At 50.7% G+C, this 22,369-nt stretch overlaps 2 protein-coding genes across 5 annotated transcripts in view; one reads left to right on the top strand and one right to left on the bottom strand.

The window, feature by feature from the left end:
• RFFL (ring finger and FYVE like domain containing E3 ubiquitin protein ligase) overlaps positions 1-5,176 on the top strand; it is a 78,479-nt gene extending 73,303 nt beyond the window's left edge. Inside the window, exon 8 of the mRNA XM_019626864.1 lies at positions 4,875-5,176. The gene's annotated coding sequence lies outside the window, so the exon portion shown is untranslated. The remainder of the gene's footprint in view (positions 1-4,874) is intronic.
• LIG3 (DNA ligase 3) lies at positions 150-21,567 on the bottom strand. 4 transcript variants are annotated; one of them, XM_019626859.1, is made up of 20 exons: positions 21,434-21,567; positions 18,905-19,470; positions 16,839-16,982; positions 14,611-14,811; positions 13,420-13,571; positions 12,575-12,741; positions 12,380-12,457; positions 11,775-11,943; positions 10,108-10,263; positions 7,239-7,370; positions 6,785-6,864; positions 5,676-5,763; positions 5,224-5,301; positions 4,781-4,904; positions 4,046-4,188; positions 3,702-3,776; positions 3,118-3,264; positions 2,462-2,666; positions 1,968-2,101; positions 150-883 (listed from the first exon to the last, which is right to left on the bottom strand). In XM_019626859.1, exons 2-20 carry the CDS (start codon positions 19,452-19,454, stop codon positions 650-652), a joined length of 3,057 nt encoding a protein of 1,018 aa, XP_019482404.1. In that variant the 5' UTR covers positions 19,455-19,470; positions 21,434-21,567; the 3' UTR covers positions 150-649. The 4 variants fall into 4 exon arrangements, with proteins under 4 accessions (XP_019482404.1, XP_019482407.1, XP_019482406.1 ...); XM_019626862.1 differs by having other exon boundaries at positions 19,094-19,470; positions 21,434-21,566; XM_019626861.1 differs by lacking the exon at positions 21,434-21,567 and adding an exon at positions 21,201-21,302.
• Positions 21,568-22,369: the final 802 nt, after the last annotated feature.

Genomic DNA, 22,369 nt, shown 5'->3' with positions numbered 1-22,369 from the left:
AGCAGATCCTCCTGGAGCCTTGCATCCCCCAGAGGAGTAGCGCAAACCACCTCCCTTTTCTCCATAAAGGCTCCATTTTGCTACCTGATCCTGGTTCCCTCCCTTCAAACCAGGCCCACACCCTGTGATAGGAGAACACAGACAAGTCATAAAATTCATTTTGTTTTCTTTCAAATGAGGTTTCATTCCTGGCAAAAAAAGGGCCAGGCTGAATACAAGTTTTGCCAAGTAGAAGCAGCATTGAGGGAGGGCAGTCTGCAATACCGATGAGCCGAAGTAAGCGGCGCAGGGAGAGAAGGCGGCCACTCGGATGAGCTGGGGCCGGAGCTGCAGGCGCCCTGCTGTGGCTTCAGTCCTTAGCCACTGGGGAATTACAGGGGGTGGGAGGACAGAGAAAACCACAGATATTTTATTTATTATAAGAAAAAAAGCTTGTTTTTAAAGAAAACAAAAAGACGATAAAGCAGCACCCAGATCTATGTAAATGAGCGGGAGAGTTGCCTTCATGGTGGCGCCCGTAGCACCTGACTCCTGACTGGGGAGAGACCATGCACGGTTGGTGGGGTTCGGAAGGCGCACTGCTTGGAGAAGAAAGTCTATCCCCTCTGCTCTGCCCCAGCCGGAGCCCATGGTAGGGAAGGCAGCAGTCCTAGTAGGGAGCTACCAGTCTCCCTTTCTGGATACATGCCCAAATCCACTCTGGGGACACCTGCTGGGCCTCCGGGTTCTTGGCCCTGCTACCTAGCACATGTGTGGCTGAGGCCATGTCAAATTCCTGTACCAGGTCCCCGTCGAATGCTACAAAGTAGCGTTTGAGACGGCTGAAGTCTGGTGTGGAGGGCGGCAGGTAGAGCCGCACCCCCGTGAAGATGTCCAGCAGCACCTGCAAACGCAGAGAGTCAGGGTGGGGTCATGGTGGGGCTGCTCCTGTGCTGGGGGCACATGGGTCTCCACCCAGATGAGCACCGCCCAGAGAGTGGGGTTAGGAAAAGCCAGGTACAGGCAGCCTAGAGGTCAGGAAAGACCAGCAGGAGATTACTGGAGAAAAGGCACAGGCATCAAATCCCCCGTCCTGCAGCCACGTCAGATTCCACAGGACTGATGTTCCCCTCCATTCCTGCCTCGGGGAAAGTGAGGGCGAAGGGAAAAGTACGAGTCTCCAAGAACCACCCAGTGGCTGTGGGCAGGGCCGGTGGCTCTCACTCAGTGACACCGCTCAATTGAGCAGCCCATGGTGTACAAATAGCCAGCGACGGACAGCCCATTACTGTGCATGGACGCACGGGCTGCAGGTAGGAAAAGAGGGGAACGGTTCTAGATCTGCCAGGGGCTCGGAGCTGGGTCCCGGGGAGGGGCCTGAGCTGCAGGCTTCTGTGCTTACTCCTGGCTGGCGGGGTGTGGGTGGTGCAATCACCGGATGGTTACCACTTGTTTACTTCTCTCTCTACCTTTGGGCCACCAGCTCCCCCAGAGTTGAGCCCAGTCACTGGCCTCAATAGGTGCTTGGTAGCTGTCCTCCAACCAAAGACGGGAGTGCCAAAGGGGAAAGGCTCCTCAGGTGGGAGGATGTTGTCCAGGCAGTGCGAGCCCTCTCCCCTCCTCGCTGGCTGGCTCTGCTCCCGCCCCAGCACAAACTCACACTGCTGCACTCCCACACCCAGACTGGGCTTTCTCCCCTTTAATGTCCCTGCAATCCCTCGGCCAGGCTGGGCTGTTCTATCTCCTGCCTGCAGGCACGGCTCTCCTTGCTCTCAGCTTGCTGGCCAGCCCACTCTGCAAGGCAATGAGAGGGCACAAGGTGGGGCCACAGCACTGCTAGCCCCGCCCAGGACACAGGACCTGCGGGAGGGGAGGGGCTTTGGCCATTAGTCCTGAACACATCGTGGCTCATCTCAAAGTTCAAGTGCAGACGGCTGGGAACGTGAGGCCCTGGGCCAGGCCAGCCCCATGCGCGCTGCTCTACTTACCCTCCTAACTTTTGCTTGGCACGGGGTCTCATCATCAGGAGCCTTCCGCTTCATCCCCACCTTCACAGGGGAAGACTTCATGGCCAGCTTCTCTCCCCCTTTCACAGGGGAAGGCTTTGTCATCACCTTGTGGCCTGCAGGAGAGAGCTGGGGATAAGAACTAGGGACAGCATAGAGGGAGCTGATAATGGTCTCTGAAGTTAGGGCAGCAGGGAGAGGGCCAGGCCTTGGTCCGCTATGAGCATGGGGGCGCTCAGAGGTAACATCCCCAGATCGGATGGGCTTTCCCAGGGTCCTATCAGGTTCACTGAACAGATGGAGGGTGCGGGGCAGAATGGCTTCTGCCCCATGGCTGGACACACAAGAACACAGTCAGTGTCAGCTGCAGTGGACAGAGACTCCCACGCTCAGAGCTGGAAAGGGAGACTGAGTCTGCCCTTGGACCCCGCCCTCACCTGTGCTGGTCATCACCCCAGCTCCCTCCCTCTCCTTACCGCCTTTGCTGTGGGGGCTACTCAGCTTCCCTCCGACCTTCTTGGCACTGGAAGAGGGCTGCTCAGGGGGGGCTCTGGCCTTGTGAGACACAGCAGGCGCCGAGGAGCCCTCATTCTCTCCGCTGCTGCCCCCTGTGGTGGAGCTCCCCTCGTCTCCGGCCACTACAGTGAAGTCTGCCCTCTCCTTGGACAGCTGGTACAGTTCCTGAGGAGCGGGGAGGGACAATGGCAGGTAGTAGCCCCTTCCTAGCCACTGGCTTCAGAGGCGGTCTGTGTACAGGTGTGTTTTCGGTGCATGTGACTGGGGAACTAACGGGAGAAAGAACCAGCAGGGAAAAGCAGCTGGCTTCCTTGGTGCTTTTCTAAACTGGCTGTTTCCTTGAGGAACAGGTACAAATCCCAGTTCTCTGTTCCCCAGTTCTCATCAATAACAGAGGCTGTAGCCTGGGGCCATGCCCTCAGCAGGATGCTGTGAGAGCACAAGCCGTCGCGGCTGCTCCTGGCCGGTCAGCAGTTCTGTCTCCCTTTCCACTTGCCCTCTCTGCCCTGCTCAGTGGAACGGGGGAAAGAAGACAGGACATGTGAACAGGCCAGATGCCCAAGGTTCCAAGGTTGGGACAGGACAGTGGGATAAGGGACACACATGCAGCTGGCACCTTGAGTTGGGGGAGGTTGGTGGCAGATTTCCAGTCCTTATCATCACGGATTCGGGTGCAGCGAGGGAATCGGATGGAGATGCCATCAGCTGTGTGAGCCTCGGATTTGGAGAATTCAGCCCCTGTGATCTCCCACACTGCAGCTTTCTGTCAGGAGGAAGTCAGGTCACTGGTTAAGAAGCAAACATCTCCCAGCCAACTAGAAGCAGTACAAAGCAGTTAAAACCAAGCAGGTTTTAACAGGTGGGAGGTGATTTAAGTCCCACTGTCGTTATTGATGCAATGTGACCATAGGAAAGTCCTCTCTCTCCTTTGGGCCTCAGTTTCTCTGTCAGTGCAAGAAGGGATTGGCCCGGTCACTTCTAGGGCTGACGCTCTGGGACTAGGGGGGTGGGTAGTGTCTTTCCTTCGCTATTGAGGACGATTCCTCAGTGTTAACTGGCCATCCCCATGCCTGCCACTTGACTGAACAGTCCAGATCGCTGTCCCTGGGGGGACTGTCAGGCTGAGATGGCATCTCTGGCACTAGAGAGTGTACAAGTTCATTCTGTGAGCTGGAGGACTCTAGGCCACTAGGTTGATACCTTTGGGTCTGGGACGATGAAGTCAGGATAGTAGATCTTGTTGATTTTCAGCCAGCTGGGTATCTTGCTGGGATCCTGGAGGGAAAAAAGATACTGTCCTTGGCTATTCCCTTTTGGCCATGGGCTGACCCTCAGCCCATGGGATCTTCCCTGCCCAGAGAGGGTATGGCTTGAGGGCATGCGGCCCAGTCCCCACAAAGTAGGCACTCAGACTTTGAAGGCCTATGTATACTGCCCCATGGCCACGCAGCAGCACGTAAGTGATCCCTGCGACCCGCAAAGTCCAGCCGTCTCAGTAATGATGGCCCATCCGGAGGCCGAGGCCACCCAGGCCCCTTCCTCACCTTGCTGATCTTCACCATGTCCAGCTCCTTTTGTAAGCGGGCAAGCGTGGCGTCATCATGGCCTCCTGAACACTTGGTGACTGTGCACCACTTCTGGCTGTTTGGGTCGTAGCAGCCCATGAGGAAGATGGACATCATGCCACCTGGGGTGGGGTGGGGGGAGCTAAGTGGTAGGTGGAAGGAGCCTTCTCTGCCAGCCCCACGCACCCCGTAAGAGGCAGCCTGTTGGAGAGGAGAGGGCCCGGGCCTTGGCGTCTGAGTGCCGGAGTTCACCTCTTAGACCCACATCTCACTAGCTTTATATGTTTACGCTTTGTGAGCCCTAATTTCCTCTGCAGTAAATTAGGGCTAGTCACACAGAACTTGTTGGGCTCCGGTGAGGAGTAAAAGGAATTGAACAGTGCCAGGCACATAGTAGATTGCCTAAAAGTACTAGTTCCTCACACCTTAGCTTTCCCTCTAGTCAGGAAACAGACTTGCCCTGAGGAGAAGGCTGCCAGGCCGGAGAAATAGTTGGTGGTGCGCTTCTCTGTGCTGGGCCGGCACAGGGTATTCTTGACTGACCTCTCCCTGCCCAAGTCTGTTCTCTCAGATACGGCTGCCTGAGGTGACATGGGCCAGGCTGGGGCTCAGGACTAGCCCTGCTGGCACATCAAGCCCGTAAAATGGCCAGCCTCTACCTTGAGCGGTGCCTTTCAAAGAAGTAGCATCCCAGGGGCCAGAGGCCACCCTGACCTTTGCTCCCTTGCCCATAGAAGGCCCCAAGGACCACCAGGTCAGCTGTGTCAGCCATTGCCCCCTCGTTCAAATAGTCTTTCTTCACTTTCAGCCAGTGTCGCTTTCCAGGCTCATATGTACCCTGAAGGGAAGCAAGAGAGAGACGACGATCTGGATGGAAACCCCGTGAGGATGGGATTTACCTCTTCACGCAGCCTGTCCCATCTGTCACAGTGCCCATCCCACTGCGGAGAAGAGCCCTTAGGCTTCACGCACTACAGGAGACGGACAGCAACCCATTCTCGAGATGCAGAACAGAGCTGTCCAAACCCTGGAGAGAGGCCCGCTCAGCGCCCACACGAGCACCTCAGGTTGCCACTGCCACCTCCTGGCCAGGGCTGGGGAGGCTCAGCGGGGCGGGCTTAGCCTACAGGAGAAAGCCACGGATGGCGCCATCTCACCTTCGCGTCCTTCAGCACCAGCCCTTCCAGGCCCTCTCGGATCACCCGGTTTATCATGTCGACCAAATCAGAAGCTCTCTGAGGGGTAACGGGAGAGAAGTTGAGAAGAGAGTGTGAGAATTGAGGGGGGGCTGCGGGAGTGACATGAGGTGTTTCCTTTTGGCACCCTAGTAAAGTGCCCAATGGAAACACCCCAACTTGAATACAGGGAACAAAGGGCTTGCAAAGCAGGGACACTTCCAACCAGAGCGCTGCTGTGGCTTTGAGACACAGGGACCCCACCGAGGGTGTTTCATGCCCTGGCTTCCTAGGCGGAGACTAGTAGGCAACATACATCAGCAGCCCCATAGAAAATAATTAAGACTCATACTCCCAGTCACATCTGACCCCAAGGGTTCTCTACCCTGCTTTCAAACCACTAGGACGCTGCCCAGGGAGGGGCCTTCACTCACCGAGACTCGCTTCATTTCTGAGAACATGATCCGGTTGGGAATTTCAACCATGTTATCGTGAAGAAACTTCCGCCGCTCACACAGAGGCCTAAGGGGGACAGGAGAGCTGAGGTCAGGCCAGGATCCTCCCATCCCCCTCAGGAGTTCGAAGGAGGGACAGGACCAGTGATAAACTGCTTCATGAGGGTCTGCAGTGGCTTACAGCACGCGTGTCTAACAGTTCTGCCTGGCAAGGGCTTCGTCATGACCAAAGACAGACGACTGTGAGCTGAGGGAGAGTCACTTCATCGTTGTAGTTCCCGTTTCTGCTTCATCGAGTCACGGGAGAACTGGCCTCTTGCCCCGACAGATTCTATGAGTTCTGGTCCCACTTGAAAAATGAGCCTGACTCTCGTGTTTTGTCCCCGGCACCCTGCCCTTGCCCAGGCCCAAGGCTGGCTGGTTCTTGGGTCAGCAGGCTGACAGGCCTCAGGACCTGAAGGCCAAACCCCAACTCCGACCCGCAACAGTTCTTGCTCCCTTCTACTTCCTTCCCCTTCCACACTCAAGGATGCGGGCCATTGTGGGAGGGGTGGCAGCCGAGATGCTTTCTAAGCGGGAGAGGGTCCAGCGCTGCTCTCTTGGGCTTAAGAATTTGGAGGCAGCTAAGTCGGGACTGCCAGTTCTCCCTAAGATGGCCCCACCCACAGCCCCCCTATAATGAGCTTCCTGTTGTTGGCCTCTTCCAAAAACAAAACCTGTGAGCTGAAAACCATCTGCCTTACGTCCCCGTGGGTGCTACTATACAAATAAACTGAAACCCTACTGTGTTCACAGTCTATTTCTTATCAACAGTCCACTTCACTATAGCAGAGAAACAGGGTGGAGGATTGGTTTCCTCTGTGACTTAAGCTGTCAGAGGTGAGACAAGTCAACACATCTGCTCTTCCTGACACTGAATGGGGAGCTGACTAGGTAACACATGTGCTACCTCTGGGCTCTCTCCTGCTGCAGCCCCGGCCCTGCCCAGCTCCTGGGCACAGAGGTACATGCTGCAGCCCCTTCCCCTCCCTCCTTTCCAATCTGAACCCTCCATCGCCCCCCCTAGAAACTGAAAATAGATTCCTCACCTGTCCATTAAGCTGACATCATTGAAGTAGATACAATCAAAAACAAACAGGCAGACATTAGCATCCTGGAAGGCAGCTTTCTGTAAGGGAAAATGAGGTGGTAGGTACATGCAGGACAAAAATAAGAGGGCATGAAAAAGGGGGTAGTCCTAGTCCACTTCTGGAGACCCTCTGAAGCCCCTAGTAGAAAAGTCCTGCTTGTGTTTTGAAGCCCCTGGCCATAAAGGCACTCAGCAGATGGTCCTGAATGGAAACCAACCCAATTATAAGTTCGTTCCCAATACTAGCTCCTTTTTATGCAAAAAATCCAAAACACATAAACTCAGGAACCGTCCAGACATGAATAAGCCGGACCCTAAGCACGTGATGTATTCCTCCCCCTTCCAGACCAACAGCACACACACGTACATGCACACGTGCACACTCATTCTTCACGTTTGCCCTGAGCCAGTACCTTGTGCACTCCCAGACTCCCAAAGGGCAGTGGTTTGCCTGTCTTATTGTCAATCAGGAGCACCTCGGAGTCCAAGATCATGCTGTGGCCCCCAGGGAAAGCTTGGGGGATGTAGTCCTTAAAGTGGGCCACCTGGAGGCAGGAGGACCACTCAGGTGAGGGAGAAGTGGGCAGCAGGGACCTGAAGCCAAGCCACACAACACCAAACCCAGGCCCCAGAAGGAATACAGAACACCAACATGGAAACCAGCTAATGTGCAAAACGTAGACCTAGGCCTGTCGGCCACCTGGACAAGAGGAATAGGGTGTGTTTCAGGCCCTCTGTCCAGACCCAGGAAGAGGTCGGCCCATGCTAAGTCACTTTCTGTGAGCTGCAGAGGACAGTTTGCAGGAAAAAGGAAGAAAAAAGAATACGAGGTGGGACAATTAGGTTCGCGAACTTGTTGCACCGATGTTGCTAACCTTTTTTGGTATCAGAGGGATTATTCATTATGAATTTGTATCAACTGGACAGTTAACCAAGTTTACTATTTGGAAGTGCTGAAAAGGCTGCATGAAAAAGTTAGAGGACCTGAACGTTTCACCAACAATTCATGGTTCTTGCATCATGACAATGCACTAGCTCACACAGCACTGTCTGTGAGGGAGTTTTGGGGTTTTTTTAGATTTTTTTTATTGGGGAATCGGGGGAAGGGGAACAGACAAGTTGCTGTTGTTTTGTTCTTCGTCTAGTTGTGGAGGATGTTGCTTCACTGACCCAAGCTGGCACCATCATTGCGCTCTTCCCGGGTGAGGCAGATCAGTCGCCGGCCTCTGGACGGCCGTTCACGGCAGCTGCTGGCTGCTCACGCTGGCTGCTGGCTACATACGGTAGCCCACTGCAGCAGGGGACTACAGTCTACGCTGTCGCCGGTGACCCACGGCAGCCCAGCTCCAGGTCGGGCTGTTGTTCAGCATCTTAGCTGTGGAGGGCAGTGTCACTGGCCCTCATATGTGGGATCCGTACTGGGGCCCTCTGGAATCCCAAGCCAGTTCTTAACCAACGCGCCACTCGGCCAGCCCTGTGAGGGAGTTTTTAGCCAGTAAACAAATAACTGTATTGGAACACCCTCCTTAACTCACCTGATCTGGCCCCCAATGACTTCTTTCTTTACGCGAAGATAAAGGAAATATTGAAAGGAAGACATTTTGATGACATTCAGGATATCAAGGTAATACGATGACAGCTCTGATGGCCATTCCAGAAAAAGAGTTCCAAACTTGCTTTGAAGGGTGGACTAGGCACTGGCATCGGTGCATAGTTTCCCAAGAGGAGTCCTTCGAAGGTGACCATAGTGATATTCAGCAATGAGGTATGTAGCACTTTTTCTAGGATGGGTTCGTGAACTTAATTGTCAGACCTTGTATGTGGGAGCAGGCCAACACAGGAGAGAGGAAAGGTGGGCAGGCAGAGGTTGGGGGAAAACAGGCTAGACTGAAAAAAGATGGAAAGGAAGAAATGAACTCCCTTAGGAACAGCAAGAAAACCTGAGGCAGGTCTTCTCTGAGTGGGAGCTGTGACCCCATAGCCATCTTCAAAATGAGTAAGAAAGGATGTTTGGAATTGGATTTTTCCTGATACAGGCAGAGGACTTGTCTTTGACAGCTCCAGACAGGGAGAGGTCCCGTTGTCATCCACGGTGGCCCCGCTACATGATGCCAGCAGTGAGGTCCAGAGAGCATGACTGTGGTCCATTTGCTCCCCTGGGCAGGGCACACAGGTCGTATATACCTGTGATGCTGGGAGCAGGGACAGGAAAGGCCTACACATCCATCCCCCTCCGCTTCAGTCCCCTTAGAAGCAAAAGCACAGGAGAGACGGGTGAAGGAAACTTTGGTAAGGAGAGCAGAGAAAGGGCTCTAACTCTGGGAAGCTGTGCTCAAACCTCTTCCTGGGTAACAGGAGGTGCCCCCTGAACCACCTCCCCAGGGGCAGTGCCTCAGCAGTTTCATGCACCACAGAGCCGGTGCACCTGCACTAACGCTGCACAGGGAGGCCGGTGCTTAGCTCTCCATTGAACACTGAAACAAATGGCCTGATTGTTCAAGGCTCCAGCAAGGAGGCCAGGCTGAGGTAAGGCCACACGCCACGCCCCTTCCCACCCAGGGCCCTGAGCTAGGAAAGAAGGGGCAGCAAAGACGGGAAGTCCATCTACTCACAAGCCACTGGAGCCGTAGGTTCCCTGCTGTTCCCTGAAGGTACCCCTAAAAGCTCAGAGGCCCTGGAAGCTAAGAAGCGCTGAGGAATGAGGTTCCTAATGCCCCCTAAGGGCAGGAGTCTGGGCTCTTAGATGTCTCCCATGGGATTGTGTTCACATCAGAATGGAAGCTTCTGGAGGGCCAGAAAACTGGTGCTTTTGTATTTTAACTGCTGTACGTTCACTACCTAGAACAGTGCCTAGCACAGACTAAGCAATTGATGAATATTTGTTGAACCAGTTCATGAATGACAGCCCAACAGCCCTTTGCACATGAGCCATAATTTAGCTCAGGGGGTAGCACACAGGAAATGGAAACACAAAAGATACGCATTACAAGTCACTCTCAGATGAGCTCACTGTCCCAATATCACTGCAGGCAGGGTGGCATCACTGTCCCCTGGGGCTTTGTGCTGACTAACCCAAGTCTGGGCTCTTTGGCTGTGCCTACTGAGCAGCCCTTTGTTATTAGATGAGTCCAAAAATGAATAAATGAATTCATTCATTCATTCATTCAACCAATATAAAACAAACCTGTTGTGTACTAGAGCTGGAATGGCTGTGGAGCTCTAGCCCTGAGGTTTTTAGAGGCAGAAGGCAAAGACAGTCCTGGTGGAAACGAAGGACCTTACCTTGTGAGGTAGGACAGGCTTGAGGCTGCGGCTGAAGTAGCTGAAGTGGTCCCCGCTCTTGTGCACCTGGACTCGCTCCCCATCATACTTGATCTCCGAGAACATGCCGTTAGGACACTTCTTCATTGCATAGTCGATGGACTTGCAGGCCTCGGCCTTGGGGCAGGGAAAGAAAAGCCTGGAGACTTCCAGGTGCTCTTCCACTGAGGGGCTGCTCAGCAGGGACAGCCCACGAGCTCAGGTCCCAGGGACTAAGTGTCAGAGCACACCCTCAGGGTAGGCCGTTGAACAGATGCGAATGGAAAAGGCTGGGCACTGTCGTATTTGGAGCTTGCACTTTGAGGAATATGAATGCAATTCCTTATAGAGCAAATAAAATCCCACTGAAACAGCATTTCACTTTTTCCCCCCAATAATTTAGGATCTTGCAGGGCCTCTGGCTTATTATTAAACATATCAGTTATCTCGGCACAGGAGATACGTAGAGGTTAAGATTAAAGAGTGCAGGTGACAGTGAGTCTGACAGGGTGGCAGTGATCAGGGAGCCCGAGGACAGGGCATGACACAGGAGTGCTTATTCACATACCTGTGCCATCCTGACTCCAACAATCGTGGCTACCATTTGGGGGGTATTTAGGTGTCAGATCATAAACATAATTTTATTTCATCCTCAATGTGATATGTGATAGATATTATTGTTTTCATCTTATGGATAAGAAAACTGAAATTCAAAGAAGTACTCACTTGAGGTTACATAGTAGTAACCCCAAAGAGTGTGGTTAGCCACTAAGCTATATAACCCATGCCACTCTTTAAATGACAGGTTGTAGAACAGACTCCAGAAGAATAAAAGTCAGGAAGGCCGCTACTGCAGGTGACTGGGGGTCCCGTCCCTGGTATGGAGATCTCACTATCTTGGTGCTGGCTGTCCCACATTCCCAGGAGGGAGACAATGCTTCTCTATCCCAAACATAAAACCCTATACCAAGGCTTCAGTATAACACACGACAGTTTCATAAAAAGCACTGCACACCACTGGAACAAACCGAAGGATCTGGCAGTGGGCATGGCAGCATACCTAGAGGCCCTGTTGCACAAGAAAACCAATGCCACAAAGGAAATCCCATTTCTCATGAAACAGCATAGGTCCAAGATGATCTCTGTTAGAGCTGGTCTTCATTCCTTGTTTCCTCTTTCCAGAAAAAAAGGAGTCCTGAGTCACTGTGTCATAGGAAGCCTGGCTCTGTCACCAGCTCTCAGAGCTACTTGGGAGCAGCAGGTCACAGAACCTCAGGAGTTACTTACACATCTACTTCCCTTCAGGAAAGAAGATAGATAAACCATTCTACGTAGATGCTTCAGAGGGTTTCATACGTCATTCACATTAGTCAACTAAAGATCAAGAGAGGCTGAGGAAGTCATCTAAGATTCTATAGCTGCGTGGTGGCAGAGCTGGGCCTAGAGTTCAGCTATTTCCTAGGTCATGCCGTCTTCTCCTTTGCCTGTACTTCCCCGCAGAGAAACACCCCTCTGCATCTCCATTCTTCCTTCCCCAAACTCCTGCAATCAACTTGCCAGGGCCGTCAGCATTCATACCCTCCCAAATCTCCCGTAGGAGGACAGGATACTTGGAGCAGTAGAGACCAAGGCCAGAGCAGCATCCTTACCAGCATGGGCTGCACTGGGGTCATGAGCGAGGCCTGCACGCTTAGAGTTCGCCTGCGGCCTGGCTCCTTCTCCACCTCCTGCTCATTGCGGAGGACCCGCTCCACCACGTCCTGCAGGTTGCGCGAGGCTTTGAAGGCTTCATAGGCATTGGGATCGAGGGCGTCTAACCTGCCAACGTGAAGAGGAGCACAGAAACAAAAACCACTGCCTTTGACCTTATTGCTTTGGATGGAGTCTGACCTCATAGAGAGGAGGAGTCCCAATATAAGGGGAAGGGGTGAAGTTCTATTGTCTAAAGACTTTCACAGGTGAAAAAGCTCGTGGACGACTCAGCTCTTTGGAGGTACCGTGGCTGTGTGGATGCTGCCCTAGCAAAGCGGGTGCTGGAGTAGGCAAGCGACTCATACTGTGCTTACTGAACATATTCCATCCTTTGTGAGAAGGGTACTGTTATCTCCATTTTACATTAGAAAATGGAGTCTGAACTAGGTCAAGTGACAGGTCCCACAGGAAGGAAGAAGGTAGAATCAGGATTGAAATGCAGATCGGGACTCCAAAGACCTGACACCCGCTGGCAACAAAGCTCAGAGGAGCTGGTACTTACACATGTTTTGCACCCGAGTTCATCTTCAGATCATGTTTGATCAACCTGATTATGCACTTGAGGTCATTGGCTGTACACCTAGGAGATGAGGCACATTCAGCTTGGTCTTTGAAGAGCTCTGGACCCCCAAACCTTCCCTCCCTAGCGGTTCCGTCTCCCCAAGCCCATCCCCATCCCATCGGGCAGCTCCCCAACCTGGAGGCGATGTCCTGCAGGGCCTGCTGCTGCTCATCCTCCTTGGTGAGCTTGGAGAGGTGCAGGAGGAATTCATCCACCTCCTGGATGGTAAGGAGGCTTTTGGCAGCTGGGGGGAAAGACTTGCTCTGCTCAAAGAAGACTCTGATTGTCTCTGATACGTCACCCTGTCTCCAAAAACCAAATGCCACTGCTACAGCCCCAGAGTGGCCAAGTGTGTCCCCCAAATCCCTAGGACTTGAATCAGAGATTTCAATCATCGCTCCTGTCCCCAGATCACACATATCCACCTCATGTCTTAGAGAATCTATCCTGCCCACAGTTCTTGAAAAGGGTACTTCCATCTACCAAAGGGTCTGGCCACCTGCCTTAGCTGAAAAGTGACACAAGGACTAATCCAGGGCTGAGCCAATTTGATTCCTGTTAGAATTTGAATTAAGAGACAGATCTGATCATCAGATAACAGGGTGCTTGGATAGAAACTTTCCATAGTGCTAAGGCTGGAGTCAAACCAAAGCGGAATGGTAAGCCCAAATTATAGGGGGGGGGGGGAGCAAGAAAAAATAGGGTCCAGAATGAGAGCCCCAGGAGACAGAGCAGGAAGTCTCAAATCCTGACCCAGAGAGCTTGGCTTTCAGGGCTCAGCAGCAGTATGACTTCAGTCCTCAGAACCTTGCGAAACTACCAGCTGTAGCCTCACATTCAGCTCCTCTCCTAACAGAAGCTTGCTCAAAGGGGTTTCAGGTTCCTAAAACAGTACTGTGCCCCAACCAGAAAAAAGGGTGCAGGTGCTTGGCTTGGCAGAACCCTACCTGAAATGCCGCCTACCCGTCCCTTCCTCTGACCTGCTCTAGGTCTCGTGCCATCTCATCTGGGTTGCAGTTAAAAATGCGGCTGAAAAGCTTCACAATCTGCTTATCATTCAAGTTGTAAACACTCTTAATAACACCCGGCAGCAGCAGCTTTACTGTTAGGTACACGTCACCGTGAAAACCATCTGGAGACAGAAGAAAGGAACGCTTCTTGAGAAATGGAGCTTAAACAAATACATAAACTCAAGGAACCGAGGGAGATGTCTACATTGCTGCCTGTACTACTGCAGTGCCCTGTGCATCTCCTGACAGCAGCAGAGGCCAGTGTTCGGTGGCTGGCGGTTTTCTGTGTCTGCTCCCCTAATTTAGCACCCGGGACTCCCGCAGGGCAGAGCCATGACTGTCACTTCAGCGTCCCCAGGGATGAGCACATTATAGGTGCTCAGTGATGGTTTGTTAGATGAATACAAGAAGCAGAGTTGGAAGATTCTGTTCCAAGCTGTGCATGTGATTCACAAAATCCTGATCAAACATGCAGGATAGTGAATTTTCCTCCTGGTCAGATGGGATAGATTCTTCCAGCCTCCTGGAGGGTAGAATAAAGGCAGGGGAAGATGCCAACGTGCTCTAAGCAGGACTGGGGAGGCCCAGTACAAAATGAAAATGTGGGGCTCTTTGTTCCAAATGATTAAGAATTTCAAGGGCTGGCCGAGTGACGCATTGGTTAAGAGTTGGCTTGGGATGCCAGCTCTGAGCAACAGGAACCCGGTTCAGATCCCACATGAAGGCCAGTGATGCTGCGCCCTCTACAGCTAAGATGGTGAACAGCTAGACCTGGAGCTGGGCTGCTATGAGTCGCCAGCAACTGCATAGGCTGCAGTGGGGCTGGCCGTGAAAGCTCAGTGGGCATGAGCTTTCCTGGGCTGCTGTGGGCTGGCGAGCAACTGCCTCACTCAGGAAGAGTGCAATGATAATACCAACATGCGCCAGTGAAGCGACGTCCTCCACAACTAGACTGAGGAACAAAAGGACAGCAACTTGTCTGTTCCCCTCCCCCAATTCCCCAATAAAACCTTTAATAAAAAAAAGAATTTCAAGCCGGCAATCACAGCATTAAACCAAATAAGGGGCCCCGTGCAACTGTACTGTTCACATGCCCATTAAGCCAGCAATGGCTCTGAGCTCTTTAGAGGAAAAGCCCACCCTGGATGCTCTAGGCCCCACCTCCTGCCGAGCCTTTCTGAAGGAAGTCCTGGATGATCTGGGTCTTTGTGTTGTAGCTAGGATTTTCAGCCACCATGGTACATAACTTCCGGAATTCGCGTAGCAGACAATCCTTGTGCTTGGGGTCACATTTGCTTGAGGACAGACTTGTCTTAGGGGTAGAGCTGGAGTGGGCTTCCCCAGAGTTGTTGGGCTTGGCCGCTGGAGAAAGAACAGGAGAGGAATGGCAGAGATGATTCATTTTGCCTTGCTGAGAAGGAAGCAACAGTAACAGGCGCTCTCCTGGTGCTTTATATGTAGTTTCACTTAATCCCCCCAAATAGCCCTTTTGGGGTGGATATCATTACCCCTGTCTTCCAGGTAAAGAAATGGAGGTCAAATAATTTACCCAAATCTCACAGCTACGAATGGTGAAGAAACAGTGGCCGCACACCCAAGCGGAGAACCAGCTGATGTGCATCTCTTTTATATGAGCGCTTCACAGAAGAACAAAGGCCACCTTCATGCCAGGAGTGGCCAGGAGGATCTCAGAGCAGTTGGAAAGCTGACCCCAACAAGCAGGGGTGAGGAAGGGGGAGAGATCAAGGGGCATGTAAGTCAATGTGAAACCAGTGCTACTGCGGACTGTCAGAGCTGGAAGAAGCCTTAAAAGTTATCTAGCTCGATCGCCTCTTACTGATGAGCCCAAGGCCCGAGAAGAGAAACATTCCCAGCCCCTCACCACTCCCCCCCCCACCACTTTCCTACTGTCAAAATAAAAAGTCAATGAGCAGGTCTTTTCGCCAGACATCCCCAAATAAATGTACAATTCTTGAGTGATACCCTCTTACGTCCTTGTGACCATTTACGAAATCACTTTCATGCTGCAAGCTTGCAGCAGAGCCATTGGCAAGTGCGCTGCTGATGTAAGCTTCTTCTCGTCTGGGCTATGTGAATTAGGAACGCATCCTCATCTCTGACGCGGAGTCTAAAGGATTTTAGGGGACAGACTCTCCAAAGCATTGATGTTCAGCAGGTTTCAAGAACCAGAACACCACTTCCCTCAACTTCTCCCGAATTCCATCCTCGGGACCAGGGTCCTTCCAAAAATATGTCCTTATTGTCACCTGGACTCTTCTGTATTTCTATTTTCAGCCGACTATTAAACAAAATAACCAACCTCAGAGTTTTAAAATAAAAATTCCAGAGTCAGGCAGCATTTTTACAACCTGATCTCCTTCAGTCCTCATGAGAATACTGTGGAGTGAACGAGGTAGGTGCTGCCATTCCCACTTACAGATGAGGCCACAGAGGCTCAGAGGGGAAGTGACCTCTCCCCTGAGCAAGCTGTCAGGTGACAGTGCTGGAACCAGGACCCAAGTCTTCTGACCTTAAGTCTAGGCTTCTGTCACTCACATAAAGCTACCACCCCAAACAACTTCTGGTAATTTTTTTTTTTTCAGCTGAGCCATCCTGCCACCTGTTGGCAGCTCAGTGGCTGCTCAGCTCGGGCCGGGACTCGAAATGCTGTTGCTCAGAGCTCAAACTCTTGAGCGAGCTCTTAACCAACTGAGCCACTCGGCCGGCCCCCAAACAACTTCTGAGTCCCTGTGTTTTGGCTTCATTTTCCTTACCTGAGTCAGTTGCAAAATGTTTCCAAATAAAAGACACAACAGGATATAGGGCAAGAGCACGGGTGTTGGAGTTAAACAGACTTCATTGTAAATACTAATTCATAATGAACCTGAACATCAGCTTTCTCATTCAGAAAATGGACCTAATGACAGTGCTTCCGAAGGTTAACTAAAGAACAAACGAAACTGCATAAGTAAAAGCTCTAGCCCAACGCTATCTGTTACATAGGGCATGCATGACATCTGCCTTCTTCCATACTTTCAACTCTATATGGGCAAGTTTAGGGATGCAGTTTTCTCAAAATTCTTTCATTATCTAAAAACAAGGACATAAAAGAGCAGGTTATAATAATAATCTGACTCAGGTAACTACTTCAAGGGGAAAAGTCTCGACAAAATGAACATCTTTTTGCTGCAATAGAGATTAATGTGTATAAAGAAATGCCACACAGGTGTAAAGTTGAGAACTAGCCATTATCTGTCTCTGCTCAGATGGAAGCAAATTATTCATGAGACTAGATAGCACAGAATTGTCACTCTTAGCTAGAGTCCCAAATAGGCTACCAAATTAAGAGGAGGGACCATAAGAGCCACAGGAGCCCAAACCTATCTTACCTGAAAAGCCAGAAAATTTCCGGGGATTGGTATTGGTGACAAATGAAGCACCTTTCACGGGAGATGTCACCTGGCCAGTGGCTGTCAGCTTAGCCTGAACAACAGCTTTCTTCTTTGGTGTGCTTGCTGCTTTAGAAGACAGGTCTGCGGGACCCCAAAAGAAAGGAAAATATCCTTCAGTGAAAGGTCCCTGAGAAAGCTTCCAAAGGATCTATCAACTGCTCTTAGAGCAGTGCTTGGTAAGTGGCTGCCATGGGCATTATCCTGAGGCTGGCTGCTGGCTGGCCAGTCCCTTTGAGTGGGTAATAACAGGTATGGGTGGGGGTGGGCGTGGGGCGATTCTGGAGACAAAACACCCAGGTACCCTTTACTTCTATTAGTCACTTAAATGTTCACCAACACTCTCTACCCCTATCTCACATATAATCATCTCAAGATTATTTGGGGCGGGGGATCAGAAATCACATTTTATCAATAGATAAAACTTGAGAACCTCAGCTCCATGGAATTAGCCCCAATTTACAGATGCACAAGAAAGTAAAATGAAGATGGATAACACAGTACGTTGTTTGGCACAGGCAGGAAAACTTCGAGCTGCTGAGTTAGTTGAGCTATGTGAGCTATGTGAGCTATGAGCTTAATTCTACCTTGTATTTCCCTTCCTCTGAATGAGATGGGTCAAGTGGCAACAAAGGCCGAGGCCAATGGCTCAGGCAGGGTAGGGTAGGATAGGGACCAGGAGAAAGGACTATATGAGAAGTAGTTTTCTCCGCTGGGTATCTTTTTTCCTTTCAGAGAATAAGGACAAACGCCCATTTTTAGAGCCACTGTTATTAGAGTCCCCCTATAGTGACAAGAACTATAGTTCATTGAAAATATGAATATATGAAAATTACTCTAAAGATGAGGACACTGTGGTCATAAAGGACTAACTGGATTTGGAAGTATCAGTGTAAGATTTCTAAAATATGCATACATGTAAATATGCATGCGTGTGTGCATATATGTATCTGTGTATGTATATATGTGTTTTTGTGTCTATACATACAAATATTTTCTAGTTCTAGCTGCTGAAAGGGCTTAAAAGCAGACACTTCATGGCAACAAAGGCAGGTAGCATCCAGATTTGGTCTCTAATGCCACTGCCCACTAACAGGAAGCAGGACTTTTTCGAGAAGTGGCTGATTCCAGGGCAGGGTAAGCCTCAGAGCATACTATTATGCCAGAGAGTAAAGGAGTACTTGACAACATTTCTTTTTTAAATGATGAGGGCATCCAGGACACAGAGACCAGCTCAGAGGGACTCCCAACAGGCCAAATATGGGGCAATAAAGTACCAAATTAATAAAGACAGTAAAATTATAAGCCCCCAGGAAAAAGAAGTAATCTATGAGTCCATTCAGATAATAAATTGATAGATAAAAGGAGGTGGTGGTAGGTACAGTACCCTCGTCTTCAAAAATGTCAATGTCATTAAAGAAAGGCTATGGACATGTTCCAGATGAAAGGAGGCCAAAGAGACATGACCACTAAATGCCATACCTGCTCTTAGATTGGAATTCTATACTGGAGGCTATAAAAGATATCATTTTCTCAGTTAACAAAACTGGAATACAGATGGTAAAGTATTATATTAAGGATAAATTTACTGAAGTTGTTAGCTGTATTATGGTCATGTAAGGGAATATTCCTATTCTCAAGATATATACACGGAAGTATTTAAAGGCAAAGGGCCATTATATACAGAACTTATTTTCAAACGGTTCAGGAAAAAAAATGTGTGTATGTGTAAGGAGACAGTAATAGAAAGAGCATACATGAACACAAATGATAAAACAAAGACAGCAAAATGTAAACAAAATGTAAAAAAATAGGTACATCTGGGTAAAGGGAATGTAAGTGTTCTTTGTACTATTTTTATTCTTGCAACTCTTCTGTGAGTTTGGAATGATTTCCAAATAAAAAGTTAACACAAGAAAAGAAACAGAAAAAAACTGGACCCTACTCTCCTTATCACTTTTTCTCATAGCACCAGTAAGATGAGAAAGCATTATTCTTTACCCCACCTGCAATGTGCTGGCTTATCTGTTCCTTCTCATTATCTTCTAGCTCTTCCCAACCTTCCAACTCTGTGAGGTCCTCAATTTTTTTTGTGGTGGCCCGGGCCCGCTCCAGTTTCTCAAATATGCATTTAATGTGGTACCACTCTTTCATATCACCCCCGGACTCTGAGAAGGGATTGGGCACCACTTTACCAATTCGGCATACACCCTTCACAATCTTTTCCTTGCATTTTTTGCAGCCAGCTGTGCCACGCTTGGCATAGTCCACACAGAACCGTTGCTCGGCCATCTCACAGGGCCCACTGCAGAGTCCCACATGCGACCCTGGCAAGAAGATAAGGCAGGTGGCACGTGGTCTTAGATTGTCTTCCTGGGATGACAGAACAGTCTTTCTTTTCTGGAGGAGGCAGCACCCAGGGAACTGATCCGCTTCTGACCACCAGCTAAAATGTTTTATGTCTGGCCAGAGATGTTGTTTTCGGAATAGGCACAGTTCTTTTCGGTTGAGTGCACGGAGGGTTGGTGAGAAGAGGATCTTGAAAGCCAAAGTCATAGAGCTGCATGAAAGGCTGAGAGGCAGAAAAAAGTGAAATTTAAACGAGGGGCTAGGCTTCCAATTTACTCAAAGGCCAAGGTCCTAATACAGCCTATGGTGACTAATCAAAGACTTCCCAAAATATTAAAGATTTAATGCCTACAGAATGAAGAAGAGTTCCGATACAGGAAAATTCAGTTTACAAAAGGGTGTTCAATTATCTAATGTACTAGTAAATCACAATCAAGAGAATCCAAATAACATAAGAGCTTTCCTCAGCCATCAGCAATACTTGATATTCATAGTGAATGATGACCCCTAAGTATTACAAGACCTGAAGTTTCTTTTTAATCACCAAGAAAAATTACATTACATTCACGAAGTTTGTAATGTGAAGTATAACATATATGCCATCCTCAGAAACTAATTAGGCTACTATATAGATCTGTAATTTAATCAAAAGCCCTGTTTTGCGAAGCAATTAAAAGGAGCCTAGAACCTGGCTGCTTGGGTTCAAATCCTAGCCTGTTAGCTGTGTAACCTTGGGTGACTTAACCCCTCCATTCCTCAATTTCCTCAACTGTAAAATGTGGGTAATAAGAGTACCTAACTCAAGGGGTTGTCATTCTAAGAGTAAAGCCCTCAGAACAGAGCTGGGTACACAGCAGAGGCCCAGTAAATGTGAGCTCTTATTATAATAATCAGTGACGCAGTGAACCTTTAAGCAGAGGCTCTCTGTGTGCAATCAGCCTGTTTTTATTTCGGCAACTTGAATCATTGGAATGCTGAGGGAACTAGACAGCAAGGATCAAAGGAACTGATAAATCAATCCCATGGGAAAGGCATAGTATCTCTCTCCCACCTTCTTAGATTCGTATTTTCTGAGGTATCTTCATAGTTCGGATTTTAAATATACTGGAAATTATTTTGGCCTGCACACCGCTTTTTGGTGAGACTGCCATTGGGTTGTATAATGAAAAGCAGGCTTCACTTACTGGAGCGCAACATGATGCAGAGGAAGGCAGGTAGAAGGGAATCAGGATGGGAGCTCAAGTGTAACAACAGCACAGTTTAGGGACTATGAACTCCCTGGAAGTGTATACAAAATGTGCACATTCATAAATGTGCCTTTCTGGGGGAGAGAAGGTCTATGATTTTAATGACATTCACAAAGGGCTCTATAACCCCCAGAAGTTTAAGAACCACAGAGGCGAAGTATGTGAAAGTATATGGCAGGGCCCATAGGAGGGGCTCAGAGCACATTATAAGTTTCAACATCTTCCACAGAAGAACGATGCATAAAGCAGACCCCAACCCCCACAATGAAAGGAGCCAATTTCAGGGCACCTCGCAGCGTTCTACCCTCTGCAGGGCCGGAGGCCCAGGAAGCACCGGGGGCACGAAGAAGCACAACGCTGCTTTGAGGAAACCGGTCTGTGGGTCCCCAACGGCCGCTGCTCAGCCTTTCATCAAAAGGAGTCGAGAAGGAAACCATTGAGGCCTGAACGCTGCCCCGGCCGCCACGGGCCAGTGAGCCGCACCGGATCGGGAAGTGAAAGCCCTGCAGCCGCTTTTCCTGGAGGGCCTTCCTGCGATGCTTTCGGGACAGTGGGCAGGGGCTACTAGCCAGGTACGGACCCCGGGAACGCCCGGGGAGGAGGTGTGGAAGCGTATCCCCCGGCTCTGGCCGGCTGGGGACCAAGGACATAGCCCGGGGATGGGGAAGGGGACGCGGCGGGAAGAGAAAGGCTCTAGTGTGCAGACCTGGCCGGTGCCAGAGCAGACCCCGCGAAGCCACCCTCCCTGGCGTGGACCCGCGGGGGCCCCCGGGCAGCCGCGAGCCAACCCCCATGGACTCCCGGGGGGCCACCACGTCACAGAGGGTGTGCCCCGGGCTCCGCAGGCGGGGGAGGAGCCGAGGGAGCTCGCTCCCCGGCCGCGCCGAGTGCCGGGCTGCCTCCCTCCCCACTGCCCGGCCCCGCCGCGCCGCCGCTCACCTGCCTTCCCGGTTTCGGCGCACACAGCAGGCCTCGGACCCGGCGACCACAGGCCGCACTCAGCCACGATGGTTGTAGCGCCTGTCTCTTTAAATCCGGGTCCTTGAGCGGGCCGCAGCGCGCAGGCGCAAAGGTCCCAGCCGTAGCTAGGCCACGTGTCCCCTCCACCCCCGCCCCTCCTCCCCTCCTCCCCTCCGCCACCCACCTCCTGTCCGCCACACCCCGCCCTCCCCGCCTGCCACGTGGGCCTTGGTCCGGTTCGAAGTAGTGAGGCCCTGGGCTTGGTGTTGGGGCTGGGGATGCTTCCTGATCTGCGGTGGCTGCTGGGGAAAGCGGAGGTGTGGGGGCGTGGGGGCGGCCCAGCGGCGCAGCCGGGCTGAAACTTCCCAGGACTGCCTGATTTGCTCTTAATGTTAGTAGAGATTATCTAGTCCTTAAAGGATGAAGGTAGTAGTTGAGAAACTACTTTGTGATGACCTTGGGGAAGGCAAGGATCACGTCATTTAACCCACTTTTCTTGTGTCCCACACAGTGCCTGGCACATCTCAAGTATTCAATAAATATTATTGAATTGAAAAGAGGCACTCGATAGATATAAAGTGTGAAGGAGTGATGGGGAGAGTTAGCCCTGGATGGTGTATTATTTAAAGTCTATCTCTTTTAAACCTCAGGTCAACTTTTTGAGAGATTAGGATGGCTGTTTTTACAGAACAGTAGCATAGCAGGCTCAGAGAAGGTTAGGTGAACGTGTTTAGGGTCCAGGAGCAGCAAACAATAGGGCGTTGTCAGGTAAGCAAAGATGAGATCCCAGAGGGAGTTCTGTGCTATGTGAAAAAGCTTGACCTTATTATGTAGGGGATGGAGAGCCATATAGGGCCTTATGAAGTAGTAACTACTGTTGAAGCTGAGTAGAGGAGAGACTGAGGTAAGGGAACC

The sequence above is a fragment of the Hipposideros armiger genome, unplaced genomic scaffold (genome assembly GCF_001890085.2).
Source record: "Hipposideros armiger isolate ML-2016 unplaced genomic scaffold, ASM189008v1 scaffold_692, whole genome shotgun sequence".
Classification (NCBI taxonomy): Eukaryota; Metazoa; Chordata; class Mammalia; order Chiroptera; family Hipposideridae; genus Hipposideros; species Hipposideros armiger.
Note: the sequence above shows the minus strand (reverse complement) of the source record. Positions and strands in the feature narration are given on the sequence as shown.

Coding starts and splice junctions, on each gene's coding strand:
- LIG3 (XM_019626859.1), bottom strand. CDS start 19,454: ATGACTTTGGCTTTCAAGATCCTCTTCTCACCAACCCTCCGTGCACTC. Junction 12,742..13,419: donor TGGCACGAGACCTAGAGCAG/GTCAGAGGAAGG, acceptor TTTTGGAGACAG/GGTGACGTATCAGAGACAAT. Junction 11,944..12,379: donor AACTCGGGTGCAAAACATGT/GTAAGTACCAGC, acceptor TCACGTTGGCAG/GTTAGACGCCCTCGATCCCA.